Source organism: Crotalus tigris, unplaced genomic scaffold (genome assembly GCF_016545835.1).
Source record: "Crotalus tigris isolate CLP2741 ecotype Arizona unplaced genomic scaffold, ASM1654583v1 scf7180000024362.2655971311:6658466, whole genome shotgun sequence".
Taxonomy (NCBI): Eukaryota; Metazoa; Chordata; class Lepidosauria; order Squamata; family Viperidae; genus Crotalus; species Crotalus tigris.
In genome coordinates, this window is record NW_024100530.1 from 2836408 (window position 1) to 2857911 (window position 21504).

Sequence of the window (21504 nt, forward strand, 5' to 3'; positions counted from 1 at the left end):
CTTTGTAGTGGACGCGCAGGTTGCTCTGGGAGAGGCCGATGTAGCTGTACTTGTCCTTGGGGCTCCAGGCGCGCGGCAGCGGCGTCTCGTCCGGGTTGACGGCCGGGTAGAGGCGGCGGAGGCGCTGGCTCAGCTCCTGCTCCTCCGGCGGCGGAGGCGGCGGGGGAGGCGGCGGCGGCGGCGGCGACAGCGCCGGGTCTCCCCCAGGTAAGCTCGCTGCACCCGCATCCGCCATCTTGGATCCACTATTGTGTCAGCGGGAGGGGAGCGGGCTCCCTTTCCCCGGCCGTCCAATGGGAGGCGGGCTCGGCCACAATGGAGGCGCGCGGCATGACGGGAAGGCGAGTCCGGCTTCCGGTCCAGAGCTAAGCCGGCTCCAGGCGCCGAAGACTACAAGTCCCAAGAAAGGCCGCGAGGGGGAGCCCGCCCCACTCGATGGCGTCGCAAAGGCCTTCGGGATAGCGAGTAAGAGGGGGCGTAGGAAAGGTAGACGGGGAGCGGAACGTTCGGGGCGCGTTCCTTAGCAAATCAAACCACGCAAACGACGCCTGGGTGAACTATTTGGGCGATGAGGAAGCGGGAGAGAGGCGGTGGCGTGGCTAAAGTGACAGGGTTTCCCGTTTAAGTACGGGGTTGGACTAGAAGACCTCCAAGGTCCCTTCCAAGCCTATTCTTCCATGTTCTTTAAAACAAAAAACAAAAACAACCCATCGCACAATTAGCTGCAAATCAGCTGCGGCCAGGGAAACAAGCTAGCGAGACCCCCGAAGACAACGTTTACCCTATTCCCGTCCCGCGCAATAGCGACATTCCTTCTAAAACACAGGCTTTCTGTGGAAGGCCGCCGCCGCCGCCCCTCCCTCCTTGCAACGCTGCAATTTGCAGAAGGTAAAGAAAAGAAACCATTCCGAGATGCGATTCGGCGGTTCTCCAAGTTGGCGCGCCTTAAGCCTTCCAGCTTTCCTCGAAGGATTCGCGGCACGGCCAGTGAAGGCGCCTAACCCCCTTTTCCCACGATAAAAACCTAACTATCCGTCGCGCAAAGCATCCCAGCCCCCCCGTCCTCCCCTCCCGGTCCAAAGAAGCCGCCCTGCTCCGAAGATGCCCGGGATTCTCGCGAAAAGAACCCGCGGCGAACAACTGGCCCGCGCGCTACCGCGGGACGCCTCTAGAGGGCGCGGCAGCCTCGCTCAAGCCGCGAGGGGCGGGGCCTGTTGCCGTGGCGACCCCCGTCAACAGCCTCCGCGGCTGTTCCCCTCTCCGCGGCCATGCAGGCCCGCCCCTCCATTTGTATCGGGTGAGTCCGCTTCGAGGGGCGCTGGAAGTGGGAAGAAGAGACCGAGAGCCCCGTCCGGGTTGGAAACAGGGAGCGGCCCCGTTTCCTTTGCGCCGGGCTGGTTTCTTCAGCGGTCGGTCCTTGAAGGGGTTTGGGCTTCCGGCTTTGCCGCCTTGTCGGCGCCGAGACTGAACTACAACTCCCAGCACTCCCCCGTCCGTGAAGGGCCGGCTTGCCCTTTTATCTGCCGGCCAGCCAGGACGGGTTGTGCGAGCCCCGCCCCTACGGTGACCTCACCGCGCAAGCCCTCCCCTCTGACGTCGTTGCAGGGGACACCGCCCCGTGGGTGGAGCCGTGGCGGGTGTCTCGTTCCTGATTTGCTGGCGGAAAAAGCCGCCCCGCCCCCACCATGTCGGTCTGTTTTCTTGCGGGGAATTCAAATCGCAGCTGGAGGGAGAGTTGATTGGCTGCAAGCTGTTGCTGATGAGGATCAGCTTTTTATTAGCCAGGCCATCATTAAAAGAGTCCTGGTTTGTTTAGTTTGCATTGTTGAATTGGAGCTTTTAAAAAGAAAGCTCCTGGGGAAATTAGTTTTATATATCTATCCCTCTTAATATTCTAGGTCTGATGGTCCAGAAGCCGATAAAAGGTAACTGCAATGAAGAGGACATTAATTCTATAGTTACACTTTTAATTTCCGTAATTATCAACAGGATAACCCTTGATTGGATGGCTTGGTGACAAAAGGTATGGTTGCCTAGTCAGGGGTAGGCAACCTTGGCTCTTTTATGACTCGTGGGCTTCAACTCCCAGAATTCCTCAGCCAGCATGGCTAGCTCAGGAATTCTGGGAGTTGAAGTCCACGAGTCATAAAAGAGCCAAGGTTGCCTACCCCTGGCCTAGTTCATTTGGAGATTCAGCTGTAGGGAAGCAATCTTAGAAATAGATTCCAAGCTCTCCTAAAAAAAGTTTCTCTTGCCACATAGATGGGGCATCGAACTGAACCTGCTAAATATCTGTTCTACTCTGTAAAAAAAAAAAATCTGTTCTACTCTGTAAAAAAAAAAATCAGCATTTGTTAAAAAAAAACACCTCTTTTTCTTGTAAAAAAAATTCTCAACAATTTTAATGGAAATTGAATTATATACATATTCCTATATATAAACCGTTTGCATTTTTTATGCCGCTTGATCAAGATAGGGGAAAAAAGCAAAATAAAAAGGAAATTTACATACTCCCATTTAAAAATAAACTGCCTTAGACAAAGATGAGGAAGAAGGGTTGTACAAAAGGCAATTTATGTTGCTACCTACGGAAAAGCCCTGGGCAGCAGCTGGGCCGGTTAGAAAAAGTTGGAAATTAAAAAGATGTTTAAGTCAGCTGCAGTGGGGATAAACTTGGGTCACCTTGTACAGATACTCCTCGACTTATGACCACAACTGAGCCCAAAATTTCTGTTGTCGGCGAGATAATTGCTAAGTGAATTTTGCCCCATTTTACAACCTGTCTTGCCACAGTGGTTAAGTGAATCGCTGCTTTATTAAGTTAGTAACACGGCCGTTAAGTGAATATGATTTTCTCATTGACTTTGCTTGTCAGAAGGCTCCAAAAGGGGGGTCACGTGACCCCGGGACAGTGCAACTGTCATAAATGTGAGTCAGTCGCCAAGCATCCGAATTTTGATCAGACCATCGGAATGCTGCAACGGACATAAGTATGAAAAATGGTCATTAAGTCCCTTTTTCAGTGATGTTGCAACTTTGAACGGTCACTAAATGAACTGTTGTAAGTCGAGGATTATCTGAGTGTTTGGGCACTGAAAAGAGGGGTGTGAATTGGGATTGGAGAACCTGTGCAACTCGATCTCCCACTGATCATGAGTTCTCCAACTCCTGTTCTTGCTGTACCGCAGGGTCTCATTTCATCGATTTTCTCAAAGTGCAACTGGTAAAAACTTGCCTGTGGTAAAGGTCTCCTCTCAGAAGAAACAGAAGTATGTGGTGAGTAGCTCTAGCTCAGCTAGCCCACCTTTTCACTTTTGCAGAGGCCAATATTCGTCCCAACATCTGTTTGCATCATTCTGTGGCCTAACCCAGCAGGTTTCAGCATCAGATACTCAGGCCTTGGAAACCACGTGGTAAATCTTGAGTATTGTGGGCCTTTACCATGACAAAAATGAAGATGCCCTCTTCAAAAGCAAATGCTGAGAGGCGGTAGCAAATGTTGGAGTAGACCAGGGGTCTTCAAACTTGACTCTTTTATGACTTGTGGACTTCAGCTCCCAGAATTCCTCAAGCAGCGATGCTGGCTGAGGAATTCCGGAAGTTGAAGTCCACAAGTCATAAAAGGGCCAAGTGTGAAGACCTCTGGAGTAGACCAATATTACACAATTATTATTATTATTATTATTATTATTACTATTATTATTATAACATTCCTCCAGGTCTTCCTGTCCTCTACCATCTTCTGGAGTCCATTTAAGTTCACGTCTACTGCTTCAGTGGCTCCATCCAGCCACCTCCTTCTCTGTCGTCCCCTTCTTCTATTGCCCTTCATCTTTCCCAGCATCAGGCTCTTCTCCAGTGAGTCCTTCCTTCTCATTAGGTGGCCAAAGTATTTGAGTTTCAACTTCAGGATCTGGCTTTCCAAAGAGCAGTCGGGGTTGATCTCTTCTAGGTCTGACCAGTTTGATCGCCTTGCAGTCCAGGGGATTCGCAGGACTCTTCTCCGGCACCAGAGTTCAAAGGCCTCAAAGTGGCATATATAGATACAAATGAGGAAATAACCTCATAGGTGAATGGCCTGTTTTCATCCTCCCCAGGTCCAATCGAGTAGCAGCCACTTGTCCACCTGGCCAGCCTATGAACCAGGCCAAGGGATCCTTCAGAACCGAAAACCGTGCACTCTCCCTGATTGGCAAAGGTAGGTCTGGATATGGCATTGAGATGTCAAGTTTCTGGACTTGCAAAAAAAAAAAAAGCCAGGAAATTTTGGGTTCAAATAAACAGTAGTTGCCGGCTTTCCCATTATTATCCCTTCTCCTTTCTTGAAAAACGGCTGCCCAACGTTAACATCAATGGCCTCTTTTACCCCTCTTTCAAACCGATGGTCCTCTCTGGACTTGACTTTGCATTTGAGAATTTGTCTTTCGACTGCTACGTCTGCCGTGGCGGCTTTGTGGGTTATCTTTCCGCAAGTGGCCTTTGCCATCGTGGCAGTAATGAAATAACGTTCAACCTGGGCAAAGTAGAACGTCCCAGCCAATGCTAATAATATTCTGCCTTTCAGCGCCAACAAACCGCTCATGCCAATTTCGAAGCCACGTTACCTTGAAGAGCTGGAGTCTTACTTGCGGACCGAGTTGCAAATGCTCGACTTGACTAAAGGAAAAGTTCAGGAACTTAGGCTGCAGGTTAGAGAAGTGTCATTCTGCAGGGAATGCCGGAAGCCTTAAATCTTGGGGCTCGGGGATCCACAATCGGCCCATGGAATATCTTTGACCATCGTTGCGAAACCTAAGCACGGCTTTTTTGCTCTGACCAGGAAAGGAGAGAACTAGGAAAAATAGAAATTCAAACTTTTTTTAATGGCTAGGACATGGCCACATACCCTTCTGAATCCCTGACACGAATTCAAGCTCCTAAGGATCCAATGTGTTTCTTATTAGGTTTTTATCCCGCCTTTATTTTATAAGTAACTCCAGATGATGAACGAACATAATACTTCTCCCTCTTTTTATTTGCCCCCTAACAACAGAGCTGTGAGATGGATTGGGGTGTGAGAGAGTGACTGGCCCAAAGTCACTCAGTCGCTTCCATGCCTAAGGCAGGACTAGAACTCACCATCTCCTAGTGATTGGCCCAAACTCACCCAATTGGCTTTCATGCCTAAGGTGGGACTAGAACTCACTGTCTACTGGTTTTGTAACCCAGCACCTTAATCACTACACCAAACTGGCTTTCAAGGCAATGCCTATCCCAGCTTAATTGATTTAACCAAGAATCTCTTTAAAGGCAAAAGAGGCAGATCCAGAATCCCACTGTGGTGTGAACAGAACAACACTATTAAGGCAGTGTTTCTCAAAGTTTGCAACTTTAAATGTGTGTCAACTCCCAGAATTCCCCAGCCAGCGTATCTATTTTTTATTTCTATCTCTCTTCCCTCCCCCGGAACTTCCCTTTTTTTTTAGCCTTATAGAGAAGTATTTGAATGCTTTATGGAAGAATTCAAGACTTACAAACCTTTGCTGGCTTCCATCAAGAGGGAGTATGAATCGACTATAGGTGAGAGAGCTACGATGCCATTTTACCAAATGTTAGAGCGATATTGAACCGGCTAATTTTCACAGCTGGTTTTCAGCATTTTAGATGAAAAATATCAGGATCCCAATTAGCCTGGACCAGTGGTTCTCAACCTGTGGGTTGGGACCCCATTTGGGGTCAAACGACCATTTCACAGGAGTCGCCAAACAACGCAGTCCGCCATTTTTCCCCCCCTTTTCCTTAGCTGTGCTACTCCCTTTTATTCTATTGGCTTTTGAAAGCCAATAGAATAGACTCTCTTGAATAGAGTCTAATTCTATTGGCTTTCAAAAGCCAATAGGAATTGTCCAGGCTGTCTCTGCCCTGCTGAGCCCGCCAAAAGTCCCATTCTGCAAACGGTGCTGCACCAGTTGAGTAGTCCTCGACTTACGACCGGTTGAGTAGTCCTCGACTTACGAGCGGTTGGGGGTCGCGGCATTAAAAAGGTTGAGAACCACTGGTCTGGACGGTCCCGTTCTTCTTCTCAACCATACGTGGTCATAAGTCACTTTTTTCAGTGCCGTTGCACTTTCAAATGGTCACTAAGCAATCTATTGTTAAGTCAAGAAGTATCTGTATATCACAGCAGAGTTCTATAATGACCTGGGTTCAAATTCCCAATATCTACCGTACTTTGATCCAAGATCATAAAATGGGATGTGATTACATGATCTGCTTAACCATCGGCAATTAATTCTGGGCTCAGTGACAGGCTGTAACTCTAGGATCACTGTAATATAAATTATAGGATTATAGCTGAGCTCCTACATCCAGCTAAGATAAAGCAAACAAACCACACAACTTAGTGCAGAGGGAACCAGCTGTCAATCTCACATACAGGCCTGAACACTGTTTTTCTTGGTTTTGGTGTCCTCTTCAATTACACAGCAGTTTCTAAATGCAAACACAGCTCCTGAATTACCCAAATATTTAATCTCCTTTCCAGGCAGTAAATGACAGAGAATCCTAAACAATCCTTTCTAATTAATAAGTTCATTGAACAGCGTAGTGGGAAACATAAGATCACAACTGCTAGTTTTCCTTTAGTAATTGTTGTACATGGTTGTCCTAAGGAAATATTCCATGCCAATAGTAGATAGAGATTAAGCTAATTTTAAACACAACGCTCTTTAAAAGCCCTATCCACAGGTCTTTATGACTTTTAGTAACTCGGAGATAGATGCCTCTTTGTCTGCCTCTTCTAGCCCATTTGCAGGAAAAGATCTGCACTCTGGAATCAGTGAATGGTGTTCTGGTCACCGCCTCTGATCAATGTACTCAGCAAATCCTGGCTTTTCAACAGCAGGAGAAAATTGAAATCGCGAAATTGAAGGAGGAGCGGCTCTGTTTACTGAAGCTGATTGACAAAATGAAGGAGGAAAAATGTTCACTAGAGACCCAGGTGAGTCTTTTACTGTGCCCTGTTCATACTTTCAAGCAGCTGGGCCTGGAAAATTGGATTGTGCATCCTTGCCAGCACAGTTGTGCCTTTTTAAAACTCTTCTGACTGCCTTCTGGGGGTGGGGGGCTTCTAGGGTTGATTTTGTTAAAAGAAAAGCAGGCTAAGAAGAGAGTCACACGGAGTAATTAATATGGAATGTGTGATTGTAATTATCAAGCAGAAAGAAATCAGGTTTGTGTCAAATCATCGGGTCTTAAGATAGAGTGCAGCTATTTCATTATACCTAACGGAAACAAGGATGTTCTTGAGAGTATTGTAGAATATATGGTGTCCCCCAAAACAGACCAAAATTGCAAGTGGCTGATTTAGTTTAACGGACAAATACAGTGTAAAATATCGGTTCTTTATTAGCATTTGTCCCATATAGGTAATCAACCTACGACCACAGTTGATCCCAACATTTCTGTTGCTAAGCGAGGCATTTGTTAAGTGAGTTTTGTTCCATTTAACGACCTTTCTTGCCACGGTTGTTAAGTGAATCACTGCAATTGTTAAGCTAGTAGCAGGGAATCTGGCTTCCCCATTGACTTTGCTTGTTGAGCAAAAGCAGATCACATGACCCCCGGGACATTGCAACCGTCATAAATATGAGTCAGGTGCCAAGCATCCGAATTTTTATCACGTGATCTTGGAGATGCTGCAATGGTTGTAAGTGTGAAAAGGGGTCATAAGTCACCTTTTTCAGTACTGTTGTAACTCTGAACAGTCACTAAATGAATTGTCGTAAGTCGGAGACTACCTGTATGTTTATGTTTTTTCCGATCTGGCCAAAGTCCATTTAGTCAGCTGCATTACAATTCCACTAGACCAGTGATTCTCAACCTTTCTAATGCCGCGACCCCATAATACAGTTCCCCATGTTGTGGTGACCCCCAACCACTTATACATCACCGGGTGCCAGGGGTGTGGCTAAAGAAAAGGGGGAAAAATGGCGGACAGCCTTGTTTGGCGACCCCCGTGAAATGGTCGTTCGACCCCAAATGGGGTCCTGACCCACAGGTTGACAACCACTGCACTAGACTCTGGCTTCCGGGCTCCTTCCTATACTTTTATAAAAAGTCTGTGACTTTTATAAAAAGTCAAACAGGGGTTAAAACAAGTTTTAAAAAAGGTTGAAAATGGGTTAAAAGTGGGTTAAAAATGCAAGGTTAGAAAGGGTTAAAAAGTTAAAATAAAAATAAAATTTAAATATAAATTTTAAAAAAACCTTTACTTTTGGAGGAGCTCTTTACAACTTTTGCTGCCTGTCCATCATCTTCTGGGTTTGTGTGATTAAGGCTGTATTTCAGGAGGGATCATCTCCTTTGAGTTTTTTAAGCTCACCAAAGTTACCTACCGTGTATCGAATAAAATGTTCCAGAATAAGGTACCTTTAGTGAAGTGAAAACCTGACTTTTAATCACATGGCCTCCCCCCCTTTCCTTTCATTGCCCAGGTGGCCAAACTGCGAAAGACGGTGGCCGAGGAATATCTTCGCTATCTCAACGAGTGTGACGCCCGCAAGCTATTACTTTTGGACCTCAACGAAATGTACCGTCAGAAGGAAGAACTGAGGCTCAGCAAGGAGCAAGGTAGATGAAAAAGATGTAGTTTTCCCCCACTAATTCATCAGTCTCCGCCGAGGAGTGCGGTGGCTCATCTGGTTGAGACGCTGGGTTCCAATCGTGCTCATTGGAACTCTAGTACTGATTTCCACTGGTTATTTTTTAAAATGTACATTCATGCAATGTGTACTTTGGATCTTGGCTCGTCCATTCTCCCCTGTCCTTGACTCTTGACTGATTTTTTTTTTCTGCTTAGTGGATTTTTTTTTTCTGCTTAGTGATCTGAAGGATCAAGGCTCTCCCAATTAAGTGTAATTTTGAAGTGTCCCTGGACTTCCTTCTTTTCTTCTAGAGGATGTTCTAGAGGAGGACACGGTGAAGCTGAAGGTTGCGCTGAGGGTGGCCCGCCAGGACCTCACCAAAGCTCAAGTGGACCTGAACACCATGCAAGCAAACTACGGAGATGTTGTGCCCCGAAGGGATTTTGAACTGCAGCAACGAAAATATAATGATTTGGCTGATAAGGTACTTAAGGCAGAAGCTTGGCAAAACTGGCAAATTCTCCATTGTGGAGGAAGAGATCCAGTATTGGCTGTCTTTTCCGTTCACTCTAGAGCAGGGGTAGGCAACCTTGGCTCTTTTATGACTCATGGACTTCAACTCCCAGAATTCCTGAGCCAGCCACGCTGAGGGAAAAGGGAGAGGTTTCCAAGCTGAGTCATGTTGGCTCAGGAATTCTGGGAGTTGAAGTCCACGTGTCATAAAAGAGCCAAGGTTGCCTACTTCTGACCTAGAGGAACATATGAAAGCATAATTAATGTTAATTAATGTAGACTTTATTAGTTTAGATCAGGGATAGGCAACCTTGGCTCTTTTATGACTCGTGGACTTCAACTCCCAGAATTCCTGAGCCAGCCATGCTGAGGGGAAGGAGAGGTTTCCAAGCTGAGCCATGCTGGCTCAGGAATTCTGGGAGTTGAAATCCACGAGTCATAAAAGAGTCAAAGTTGCCTACCCCTGCTCTAGAGGTAGAACTTGACTAGAAGTCAGCAAGTCTTTCTCCTTGTGTAGTAAGAGATTCTTGTAATTCTATTTACGCCTGGTTGGAGTTTGTTTGTAGTTCTCGTCTCCATTTTCAAATTTTAACCATCTTCCCGGTAGATATTTTAATTCGTTTCCACCTCCCCAGTCCAGCAGATTCCTTACCCAGAATTTCAGATCTCATGCTCAATCCCATCCTGTGTTCCTTGCCCTTCAGTTGTCAATTCTTCAGAAAGATTTTGATGACCTTCGTGAGGAATATGAGATAATGTTGGACATACACAAACAAGTTTCGGAAGACCGAGACCGCTACTTCAATGACCTCATCAATGTCCAGCGGACGTCCACACCCCGCCCGGACTGGAACAAATGTGCAGGTACAATTTAGTGCAGCCAATGTGTACAAGTAGTCCTCGATTCACAACAATTCATTTCGTGACCATTCAAAGTTACCACTGAAAAAAAGGGACGTACGAGCATTTTTCACACTTACGACCATTGCTGCAGCATCCCCCCCACGGTCTCGTGATTTACATTCGGATGCTGGACAACTGACTCACGTTTATGACAGAGTCACGTGATCCTCTTTGGCAATCTTCTGACAAGCAAAGTTAATGGGGAAGCCAGCTTCACTTAACAACCGGGTTACTAATTCAAGAACTGCAGTGATTCACTTAACAACTGTGGCAAGGAAAAGTTGTAAAATGGGGCAAAACTCACTTAACTCTCTCGCTTAGCCACATAAAGTTTGGGCTCAGTGGTGGTTATAAGTTGAGGACTACCCGTATTTATTCCAGTTTTCTGTTATGCATATTTTTACTGCGTGCGATTAACAAAATATGAGCACCTCGGTAGAGTGCGCCTCCATTTCTCAGATTCCTATCCTGTCTGATATTCCATTCTTGTTCCTGCAGACGTGATTCTTGGGGGAAGTGAGCGCTGGACCAGCTTGTCGGTGGGCAGAACAAGTGACCAGCTAGTTGATGTGCTTTTGGAGGAAATTGGCGGGGGTCTTCTGAGAGAGCGCGATACCTTCATCGGGCGGGTATGGTTGGGCTTGCAAGTCCTTCTGCGACTTCCCCCACTACAGCAGGTGGATTTCTGGGGTTCACTTCCCCAAAGAGCTTGGTCTAATCCCAACAGAGATCCAAAAAAGGAGAATATTTGTAGCTCGGGATTAAAATGAAGGGTCCTTAGTGCTCTCTGAGCTGGGCCGTTTTCTTGCAGACGTTTTATTAACCAAACAGTTGCAATGTATGGCTGTGAAAGTTGGACCATAAGAAAGGCTGAGCGCCAAAGAATGGAGGCCTTTGAACTGTGGTGCTGGAGAAGACTCCTGCGAGTCCCCTGGACTGCAAAACAATCAAACCAGTCAGTCCTAGAGGAGATCAACCCCGACTGCTCTTTAGAAGACCAGATCCTGAAGTTGAAACTCAAGTACTTTGGCCACCTAATGAGAAGGAAGGACTCACTGGAGAAGGCCTAATGCTGGGAAAGATGGAGGGCAAGAGAAGAAGGGGACGACGGAGAATGAGGTGGCTGGAGGGAGTCCCTGAAGCAGGAGGCATGAGCTTAAACGGACTCCAGAAGATGGTAGAGGACAGGAAGGCCTGGAGGAACGTTGTCCATGGGGTCGCGATGGGTTGGACACGACTTTGCAACTAACAACCACACGGTAACATCATCAGTGTTATCACTGTTGATATCAGCTCGTTTGGCTAATGAAACATTCCAGCTCAGAGAGCACCAATGACCCCAAATGTAAAGATCTCTTCTTCTTGGTCTTCCAGAGAAAAGGGGGGGGTGAGGAGATCAGAAAGGGAATTTATTCCACTTCAAAGAAATGTGTGTTTTATTTCAGCAAATGATGAGTGGCTTTGCAAAATGTTTCTAAGCTTGGCTGAAATGTCTATGGAGATTCTCAGTCATCCTGGTCAGTATTGTCTGAAAAGTGCTTTTTTAATAGGCAGCTGGACTGTTTTTTTGAGGAAGAAGATGTTTTGCTTGTCATCCAAGAAGCTTCATCAGTTGTGACTGGATTGTGGGGGGATGGAAGGATAGGTGGGCCTGGCTATCCTTCAGAGCCAGGGGTGGCCAACCTCGCAATAGCCTGGCCCCACTCAACAAGCCTTCTGAAGTGCACTTGTTGTCCCTTCCACAGCTTTGTACGACAGCTGTTTCAGTGGGACTCCAGTGTAACAACCTAATGCCACGGGTTGGGCTTATATGGGTTGTCTTGATCTAAGTAGGCATTTGTGGCTGCCCACAGCAGGCAATTCTTTTCCTCCACAGGGAAGAAGCGAAAAGATTCCCCCGTACCTGAGGTGCGATGGCCTGGTTAGAAACAAGAAGCTGACCAAGAAGGAAGTCGTGGCCCTTCTGAGAGAGATCTGGAGGGAAAAAATTATATCAGATCAACAGGTCTGTTTGGTTTTCCTCTCTCTCCTCTTTCAAGGCAACAGAATCTCTCTAGAGCTGACATCCATGAGAATAGAATAGAATATGGAAATGAGAATAGAATAGAATTGGAAGAGACCTTGGAGGTCATCTAGTCCAGCTCCCCGTTCAAGGAGGAGAACCTACACCATCTCCGACAAGTGACTGTCTAGTCTCCTCTCGAAAAACTCCAGTGATGGAGCGCCCACGATTTCTGGTGGCAAGCTGTTCCACTGGTTAATTGTCCTCACTGTCGGGAAGTTTCTCCTTAATTCCAGGTTGTTTCTCTCCTTGATCAGTTTTCATTCGTTGTTTCTTGTCTTGCACTCTGGTGCTTTGGAGAATAGTTTGACACCCCTCTTCTTTGTGGCAGCCCCTTAGATACAGGAATACTGCTATCATGTCTCCCTTATTTCTTCTTTTCCTCAGACTAGCCAAACCCAAATAAACAATATAATTGCTAAGTCTACAATTTTCAGGATAATCGATTTGGTCTTTGAGTGTCTCTTCTGCTTTTTTTTTTTTTTTACACAGAGAGGAAAACAATCCAGCCTTTCCGATTTCTTCCTAAGCTTCTTTCAGAAAAAATATGGTGAAGGTGTTGCTTTTGACTGGACTTACAGTGTCTATGAAAACCTCAAGCTCTTTCGGTCGAATGAAATGATGGCCTTGTTTCTTAACATCCTGACAGGAAATGTTGAGTATCTTACTTGCTTAAGATAATAACAAAGAAATAGCTAAATCGGTTCACGACAGAGCTGGTTTCTTTGGGACAGTGGTACTGTCAGACTGCCCATAGCTTGAATCTCTAGATCAGTGGTCCTCAACCTTTTTAATGCCGCGACCCCCCAACCGGTCGTAAGTCAAGGACTACTCAACTGGTCGTAAGTCGAGGACTACTCAACTGGTGCAGCACCGTTTGCAGACTGGGACTTTTGGCGGGCTCAGCAGGGCAGAGACAGCCTGGACAATTCCTATTGGCTTTTGAAAGCCAATAGAATTAGACTTTATTCAAGAGAGTCTAATTCTATTGGCTTTCAAAATCCAATAAAATAAAAGGGAGTAGCACAGCTAAGGAAAAGGGGAAAAAAATGGCGGACTACATTGTTTGGCGAATCCCGTGAAATGGTCGTTCGACCCCAAATGGGGTCCCGACCCACAGGTTGAGAACCACTGCTCTAGATAAAAACGATCCTTGGCTCCTTTTGTTGACAAACGTATAGCTTTATTAGAGATCAAGTGTGTTGCAGCATTGCATAGCCGGAACTGAGAACTGCATGCCCAAATCTCTAAGTTCTACTCCCCCTGCCTTAACTGTCTCTCGTTGCCCATCCCAATGTAAGCAATCAAATCCATGCAAGATGTTTTCATAACGGTCAATCTCAGCGGTGTTTGGATCAACAACTTAAGATATGCTGACAATACAACTGGGGTATTCTCCAGAGGGGTAACCATGCTGGTGAAGGAAGATGGGACTGATCATCCAGACTGGGGACCCTGCTTCATCTTAAATCAGGGCTCTTCAAATCTGGCCCTTTTGACTTGTGGACTTCAACTCCCAGAGTTCTGGGAGTTGAAGTCCACAAGTCATAAAAGGGCCAAGTTGGAAGACCCCTGTCTTAAAGCTTCTTCCATCTCTTTCACAGGTGGATGAGGGAGTATATCACAGTCACCTCCTGGAACTTAGCAACCTGTTAAAAGAACTGACTGCTGCTGATATCGAAAATACCGGCCACTTGACAGAGGAACAATTCAAGTAAGAGCCACTGTATAGTCTGCACCTGCAACAGGACAATAAAATCAGAACTGGAGCCTTAGAAATATCTATACATTTTTAACTGATATAGGGCGGTGTTTGGGGTTTTTTCTATTTCAAAAATTATATCCTGGCCACGCACTGATCCGGGTTATCAAAAGATGTCAGCATGTTGCTCAAATCCAAGCTTTGTTGTTGAGTATCTTATATTTTATACGAAATGCAGTTTTCTCCTTGCACTGGGATAAATATGAGGGAGTCTTCCAGGGTGAAAGCTGAAGTAGCTTTGTTCTTTTGGGAGGCACATAAGAAGCAAAATTAGGGCCAAAGAGTAAGAGAAGTAAAATTTCACCCCACCGTATCCACTGTCATTGCAATCCATTTTTAATCTTTTTTAAAAAAAAATAACAGGTGATTGGGATAACACTCAATATTGCTATCTGTTTGCAAACTGGAATAGTTTTCTGGTTAAGAGTTCCTTGGTAGCAGAACATTGGGCAAGTGATTATCACTCTGAGTGAGATGGGCAGTTTCTAAAGTGGATATATATTTCATCATCAACATTCTAGCCACTGGCTATCCATTGCAGGATGAAGGCCTCTTCCGCGTGTTTCCAACAAATAAGGTCTTGAGTTTTCCTTGGCCGACCGGGCCCACAATACTTGCTGATGCCGTTGATCCATCTTGTTTTAGGTCCCTTTCGTGGACACTTTTGATCAAGTGGGATCCATTCTATGACTGCCTTGGTCCACCTGCCCTCAGTTCTTCTTGCTATGTGACCAGCTCATTTCCATTTCCATTTTACTCTGTTGATGGCATCGTATACTTTAGTTTATTCTTTAATCCTCGTGCGGGTCTTTCTATCTTGTGATGCCAAGCATGTATCTTTCTATGGCTTGGTTGCTTGCTCTATCATCTATCTATCTATCTATCTATCTATCTATCTATCTATCTATCTATCTATCTATCTATCTATCTATCTATCTGTCTATCTATTATCAAGACTGCTAACATCGGATGTTCTGGCTTGCCATATATGAAGTAAACCTGTTTTATTTAGCCTGTATAGCACTTCTAGAGTTAAAGCAGATAATACTGGCCTAGTGGATGGGAAAATATGCTAGCTAACCATAACAATATCTGAGCACAGTATTGCCAAGGTCAGCTGTAACGGGAGGGACACTTCACACTTCACATTAATTGGAGAATATGATTGATGACTGTAAAATGAAGGAGTGAATTATGCTTTGTCACGGGTGATTGGGGGAGGGAGGATTCAGTTTTTGGCTTAACTTTGTATGTGCTGAAGCTATGCAGAAATAAAAGGATTCTTTAAGGTAAATAAGCCTCAAAGTTCGTTGAAAAGCTGCTTCTTTTCGGAACCATGACATCTATCTATCTATCTATCTATCTATCTATCTATCTATCTATCTATCTATCTATCTATCTATCTATCTATCTATCTTTACCTACCTACCTACCTCAATATATATACAAAAATCTGTGAACAAAGGGTAAGGGAAAGACAGCATCTTGCACAACTATTTGCTCAGCTTTGGGAGAACTGAGATGTCTGTCCCCTTTTTGAAAAAAGCTGATATTTTTTTAAAAAAAGGTTGTGCCTCAGTTTTATCCAAAGGTAATATGTTTTCTCTCTCCTACAACAGCCTGGTCTTGAGGACAGCCTTCCCACTAAAAACAGATGAAGAGATTCAGGAGTTACTTGATGCAGCTGGCTTCAGGCCAAATGTTGGTGCCGTTATGTACAAGCTGTTATTCTTAGAGGTAAGTTGGAACATTGCATAAGAAGCAGTTCAGCATTTATGGAGATGAAAGGCTGGGATGTGCAATAAGACTAGATTTCCAAAACTGGAATGAATACTGAGAAAACATATAAAATATTATTTACCTTTTTAAGTGAAAAAAAAAAACTTGCAAGATTTTGGCCAGTCTGTAATTGTGGATGAGCAAAGAACAATTTCATTAAATAAAATTACATTGCTTCTAGTTTAGGACTTCAATTCCCAGAATTCCTGAGCCAGCCAGGCTGAGGGGAAAGGGAGAGGTTTCCAAGCTGAGACATGCTGGCTCAGGAATTCTGGGGGTTGAAGTCCCTGAGTCTTAAAGTTGCCAAGGTTGAGGACCCCTGATATAGGGCAGGGGTAGGCAACCTTGGCTTTTTTATGTATTGTGGACTTCAACTCCCAAAATTCCTGAGCCATCCATGCTGAGGGGAGAGGTTTCCAAGCTGAGCCATGCTGACTCAGGAATTCTGGGAGTTGAAGTCCACAAGTCCTAAAAGAGCCAAGGTTACCTACCCCTGTTCTAGTTATTTCACTGTTCATTTTTCTCATGTCAGCATGTGGGATTTTGTTCCTGGTGGGAAGCCAAAGGGCTCCTCCACACGACAGGACACGACACGTATCCGTGTTTTAAGAAGCTAGCCTATTGTAATTTATTTGGTAACCTATCATTAAACAAGCCTTAGTTTTAGAAATATGCAAACTTAGCCAGTGAATTCTTTCACAGTGGGGAAAAACAAGCTCTTTTGTCATGTTGAATAATTGCCTACAGTTGAGAGAAGGGAGATGCTTCGTAGCAACAATGAACAAAATGCTGCTAAGCCACTTATTCACTTACAGGATGAGGAAGGGAAAACAGAGCCCCTAATTGCAAAACTTAAGAACCAATATGTGGTTGAGAAACAGACGTATCTGAATGAGCTGCGTGCTGAACTAGGAACCTTGGTGTGAGTATGTGAGTGGGAGGTGACTCCCAATGGTTAAAAGCACATCTAAATTCAGATCCATTATAATCTCCTCCTTATCCACTTGCTTTCTGTTTGCATTTACAAATAGCCTGTCTGGATCCAAACTAGACATCTTCATCTTAATACCATATCAATACCACTTTACAATGCCTTGGTAAGGCCACACTTGGAATACGGCATCCAGTTTTGGTCACCACGATGTAAAAAAGATCCATGCGGAAGGGGGTGGGACCGGGGCAAGCGCCAAGGCATGGTCCATTTCTTCATTCCTCACAAAGGGTGACACCTCCCCAGCATGCCCCCAGGGGGTGGGGCCGACGCGGCAGGGGCTGGTTCCTCGCTGTTTCCAGACGGCCTTGTGGAGCTAAGACTGAATGAATTTCAACATAGATGGCCACCACAAAATTGTACATTGGCTCCCGGCCGGCCTGGGCCTGGGCCAAGGCAGCGGGGGCCGTTCCCTCATTGTTTCCAGGATGGCTTCGCGGGGCACATGAAACCACTTTGCGGGCCACATCCGGCCCCCGGGCCTTCTGTTTGACATGTCTGACGTAACGCCTTTTCAGCAATGGCTTTTGCTCTCCTCTTCTTTCCAGAGAAGTGAGGCCTGATGATCTGAGGGCAGCTTTCTGTATAATTGACCACGGCTTAACTGAGCAGACCTTGGACTCTTACCTCTCTTATGCCTACCAAGTTCCCAAAGAGCAGCTGGACCCAGCAGTCTCCCTTCCCATAGACATTCTGATGCAAAGGCTTATGACGGGAGATCTCCACAGACAGGGAGCTGCCTCGGGACAACCGCAGCCAGTGCCTCCATCTCACGTGGCCGAAGAAGCAGATCATCCCAGCAACTGACTCGACCCACTTGCTCTCCTGCTCCGAGATTCATTGGAATCGTAAGACCTGCTCAGGTCGAACTGAGAACAGTTGCCCTGCCAGAGCTTGCAGCTGATAACTGAGCCTGCAGGAGCAAAGCCGTGATCCCGGTCGATTTTCTTAGGCTTAAGACAAAGCTTAAAAGTAATGACAAAATCCACGGTCAGTGCTATTAAAATGTCTTTTAAAATCCATGCAAAATATTTAGTACGGAGCATCCCATTTCTCAGACTGGGGAACTAACTTCCACTCATGGAGGAAGGGTTAAAGTGGAATCTGGCAGAGCTCCAGGTTTGTTTGCAAAAAGTAGCAGTATTTCCTCTCCCAATAAATATTCCACAACAGGAACCCATGAAGAAATTGTGAAATGACAGTTCAGCCAAATGGATGCTAAAATAATTTAAACCTGTGCAGTTTTCAGAAGTTTTATGTTTTATTTATAATAATTGAATTATCCACAGTCTGCTGGAGGCTAGAAAGTATAAACACAGAAACCAGGTTAGCCAAGCAATTGAAGAGGTAGCGAAACTAAATTACAAAGCCAAACAACATAACCATTTTTTCCCCTGTCAATTCAACATATTTTTGCTATGCTCCAATTTGCACTGAAAAAAGAGGGAGCTTACCAAGTCTTGGAAACTGATGGTTTCCAGATTAGCAATTTAAAAATGTATAGTTTGTTTATATAAACAGTGTTGTTAAGATGCAATAAACTATTAAATAAACTTTCCTTATAAGCCTTCCTATATCTGACATCAAAGGGTTTTGTGCTAGGGGATTCTTTTTTCCAGTATGTTGCGGAGAAGCAAATATGAAAAGTTCTTATTAGTGAAGAAAGAAAAAATCATTTTGTCCATTTTTAAAAATCTAATGTATACTTTCCCTCAATAGCATGTGGAAGGGACGTGCTATCATGAGAATAGTTTATACTGTTCCTTCAAAGTTGCCATGTAAGTCTCAGCTGGAAAAACGTATATGTTGGATAAATTTATATACACAAATCTGTCCATCAGGATAGACTGTGTCCAGAATATGTCTAGCTGAATAGCTGCATAACTGGCATGGAACACCTGTAGCTTAATTTATTGTTCTACTTAAGAACTGCACCTACTTAGATTTGGACGTTTATTGATAATCTAAGAAATGGAAGAAAAATAGCTAAGATTACAAAAATGTTATAAGCCAAATATCTTCAGATACAAGAAAAGGTTTAGTAAAATAAGCATAAGACCACACGTTTTGGCTTGCTTGAGGACAAAAGTACAGAGTTAACAGTTTTATTCCAAATTAATATGTGTGTTTTTTTTTTTAACAAAATATAATTTGCAAACCTAGCACAGGCAGAAAAACGAGGATCTTCCTGTAATAGGTGCAATTCAGCATTGTTTGTTTCTGAGATGGTCCCATATGCTTAAGTTAAATGTCATGTAAATGATCTGTCTTACGGACAAATCTACATCCACTCCAGTCCAGAGCCTTATAAGAACATCTTCCTCCACTGCTTACCCCAAAGGACAAACGTTCTGCCCTCAAAGTGGTTTCAGCTTCTCACTTTAGCTTCTGAGGGATCACTTTGTTCCCACTTGTGGCGATCGGGATCAGCAGCTTTCTGTACTCGAAAGGTAAGTGTCGCTCAACCAGGACATGCAGAGGCATCTTGTCTGTTATCAGTCCTTGCCTGTGCAGAAAGGGGTCATAAGAAGACAAGGCCAAAAGAAGCACGCCTGAGACCAGATAGTGCAGTGGTTCTCAACCTTTTTAATGCCGCGACCCCCAACCGGTCGTAAGTCGAGGACTACTCAACTGGTGCAGCACCGTTTGCAGAATGGGACTTTTGGCGGGCTCAGCAGGGCAGAGACAGCCTGGACAATTCCTATCGGCTTTTGAAAGCCAATAGAATTAGACTCTATTCAAGAGAGTCTATTCTATTGGCTTTCAAAAGCCAATAGAATAAAAGGGAGGAGCACACTAAGGAAAAGGGGGAAAAAATGGTGGACTGTGTTGTTTGGCAACCCCCATGAAATGGTCGTTCGACCCCAAATGGGGTCCCGACCCACAGGTTGAGAACCACTGAGATAGTGCTTGCCTCTTTCCAACAAATCCTCCTAATGCAGGAGTCCCCAATCCTAGCCCGTGGACCGCGGTGTGCCAGCAACTGGGCTGTGCAAACAAGCCCCATCCGCGAGATGCAGGCAGCACACAAAACCATGTCTCCTCCGGTCCACGGAAAAACCTCTCTCCACGGAACCCGTCCCTGGTGCCCAAAAGGTTAGGGGCCTCTGCTGTAGGGACTAGGCTAGGCCAGGGGTCCCCAACCCCTGTCCGTGGACCGGTACCGGGCCGTAGCATGCCATCAACCGGTCTGCACAAACAAGCAAAGCCCCATCCGCGGGATGCAGGCAGCACACAAAACCACGCACCGTCCGGTTCGTGGAAAAACCTCTCCACGTAACCGATCCCTGGTGCCCAAAAGGTTGGGGACCTCTGCCTTAATGTAGCCCAGGCACTTCCAGTTTCCTTTATGGCTTTGTAAATCGCCCTGAGCTACAGGTAGCCCTCAACTTATACCCACAATGGAGCCCAAAACGTATGTGGCTAAGTGAGAAATTTGTTGAGTTTTGCCCCGTTTTATGATTTTTCTTGCCCCAGTTGTTTCTGTGAATCACTGCAGCTGCTAAATTAGTAACACGGTTGTAAAGGGAACCTGGTTTTTCTTGTTGATTTTGCGTGTCAGAAAGTCGCAGAAGGGGATCCTATGAACCCCCAGGACACTGCAACCACCAGTTCTCAAGCACCCGAATGTAAATCACGTGGCTGTGGAGATGCCGCGATGGTCATAAGTGTGAACGAGGTCATGTCACTTTTTTTCAGTGCCACCGTAACTTCAAACGGTCACTAAATAAACTGTTGTCAGTTGAGTACTCCCTGTACTCTTAGCATTGCATTCTTCTTTGTTGTAATTGCTACAATCCTGCACTGGCAGTTCTCTCTCTGTTATTCAGCTGTTTCTCAAGAAAGCAAAGAGGGGAGAAACATTAACCCTTAACGTTAAGAGCAAAGAAACAGCTGAGGAAAGCTCTCCTCTACTTTTAAGAACAACCCTCACTAACCTGGTGCTCTCCAAATACGGGGTGATTATGAACAGTCAGAATTTCCAAGAACTGCGCCGGCTAGGAGTTCTTGCCCCCCCATCCATCCATCTGAAGAGCGTTATGGTGGGGAAGCCTTCACTGAAATATCTTTTTTCAGTTGATGCAGGGCCCTTGAGACCTTGCGAACCCTCCCTTACCGCTTCATGAGGAGTTCCACATCAGCTGGGTCGGCTGTCTTCCGTCGAGCGTGAGTCACGTAGGCGTCCAGGTCATTGCTCAGATGCTTGAAATACACGTTCACGCTGGAAAAATGAAGCCTCAAGTCAGCTGGGAGAGTTACCGCACGGCTCCACCCCCCTCTCCTCCGAAGGCAGATTATAGTGCAAAACCCTCAAGAAAACCTGAAAAGTCTGGCCACAGATTTGTTTCTTGGCAAGAAACCCAGGCATGACCACAGAAAGAGGCAGCAGCACACATTTTTTTTATTTTCTCTTAGCTCGGTGCAGTTGGCAAACCTCTTTCTCCAAAGGGGATCGTGGTGACTCACCACCTCTCCACAACTTCCAAGGCTTCTTTGGTGACTGGCATCTTGACATAGTGGGTGAACATTTTTTTCACCAAGTTGTTGGGGAGGGACGGCTCCCGTTTTCTCCGGCAGGCTTTTTTAGCTGGCTTTGGATGCCGTTGGACCGAATCCTGTCTGACCGGCGACCTCCAAGAAAAATATTGAAAAGATGGTCTAAGCCAGGGGTCTTCGACCTTGGTCACTACGCGACTTGTGGACTTCAACTGGCTGAGGAATTCTGGGAGTTGAAGTCCACAAGTCATAAAGTGGGCAAGGTTGGGGACCTCTGGTCTAAGCAACTGAGTCTACTGCAAGAAGAAGAAACCAAGGACCTGTCAGGTGTTGCAGAAAGCCATCTCCCAGGTGGTCCCAGATGGCATGGCCA

The 21504-nt window shown here is 45.5% G+C and overlaps 3 protein-coding genes across 8 annotated transcripts in view; 1 reads left to right on the plus strand and 2 right to left on the minus strand.

Annotated features, from left to right (window-relative positions):
- Positions 1 to 366, minus strand: part of RANBP10 (RAN binding protein 10) — a 40484-nt gene extending 40118 nt beyond the window's left edge. For both annotated transcript variants that reach the window (XM_039327446.1, XM_039327445.1), the window contains exon 1: positions 1 to 366. In XM_039327446.1, coding sequence (XP_039183380.1) covers positions 1 to 235 — 235 coding nt within the window. In that variant the 5' untranslated portion in view covers positions 236 to 366.
- Positions 359 to 18192, plus strand: TSNAXIP1 (translin associated factor X interacting protein 1). 3 transcript variants are annotated; one of them, XM_039327442.1, is made up of 17 exons: positions 1128 to 1297; positions 1899 to 1925; positions 3189 to 3276; positions 4098 to 4198; positions 4565 to 4688; positions 5466 to 5559; positions 6783 to 6979; positions 8475 to 8610; positions 8936 to 9108; positions 9842 to 10001; positions 10539 to 10669; positions 11917 to 12045; positions 12595 to 12756; positions 13707 to 13816; positions 15484 to 15601; positions 16459 to 16565; positions 17183 to 18192. In XM_039327442.1, exons 1-17 carry the CDS (start codon positions 1269 to 1271, stop codon positions 17439 to 17441), a joined length of 2145 nt encoding a protein of 714 aa, XP_039183376.1. In that variant the 5' UTR covers positions 1128 to 1268; the 3' UTR covers positions 17442 to 18192. The 3 variants fall into 3 exon arrangements, with proteins under 3 accessions (XP_039183378.1, XP_039183376.1, XP_039183377.1); XM_039327443.1 differs by lacking the exon at positions 3189 to 3276 and having other exon boundaries at positions 1214 to 1297; XM_039327444.1 differs by lacking the exons at positions 1128 to 1297; positions 1899 to 1925; positions 3189 to 3276 and adding an exon at positions 359 to 465.
- CENPT (centromere protein T) overlaps positions 17877 to 21504 on the minus strand; it is a 19006-nt gene continuing 15378 nt past the window's right edge. For all 3 annotated transcript variants that reach the window (XM_039327441.1, XM_039327439.1, XM_039327440.1), the window contains exons 14-16: positions 21102 to 21266; positions 20752 to 20856; positions 17877 to 19140 (exon numbers count right to left, since the gene is read on the minus strand). In XM_039327441.1, coding sequence (XP_039183375.1) covers positions 19011 to 19140; positions 20752 to 20856; positions 21102 to 21266 — 400 coding nt within the window. In that variant the 3' untranslated portion in view covers positions 17877 to 19010. The remainder of the gene's footprint in view (positions 19141 to 20751; positions 20857 to 21101; positions 21267 to 21504) is intronic.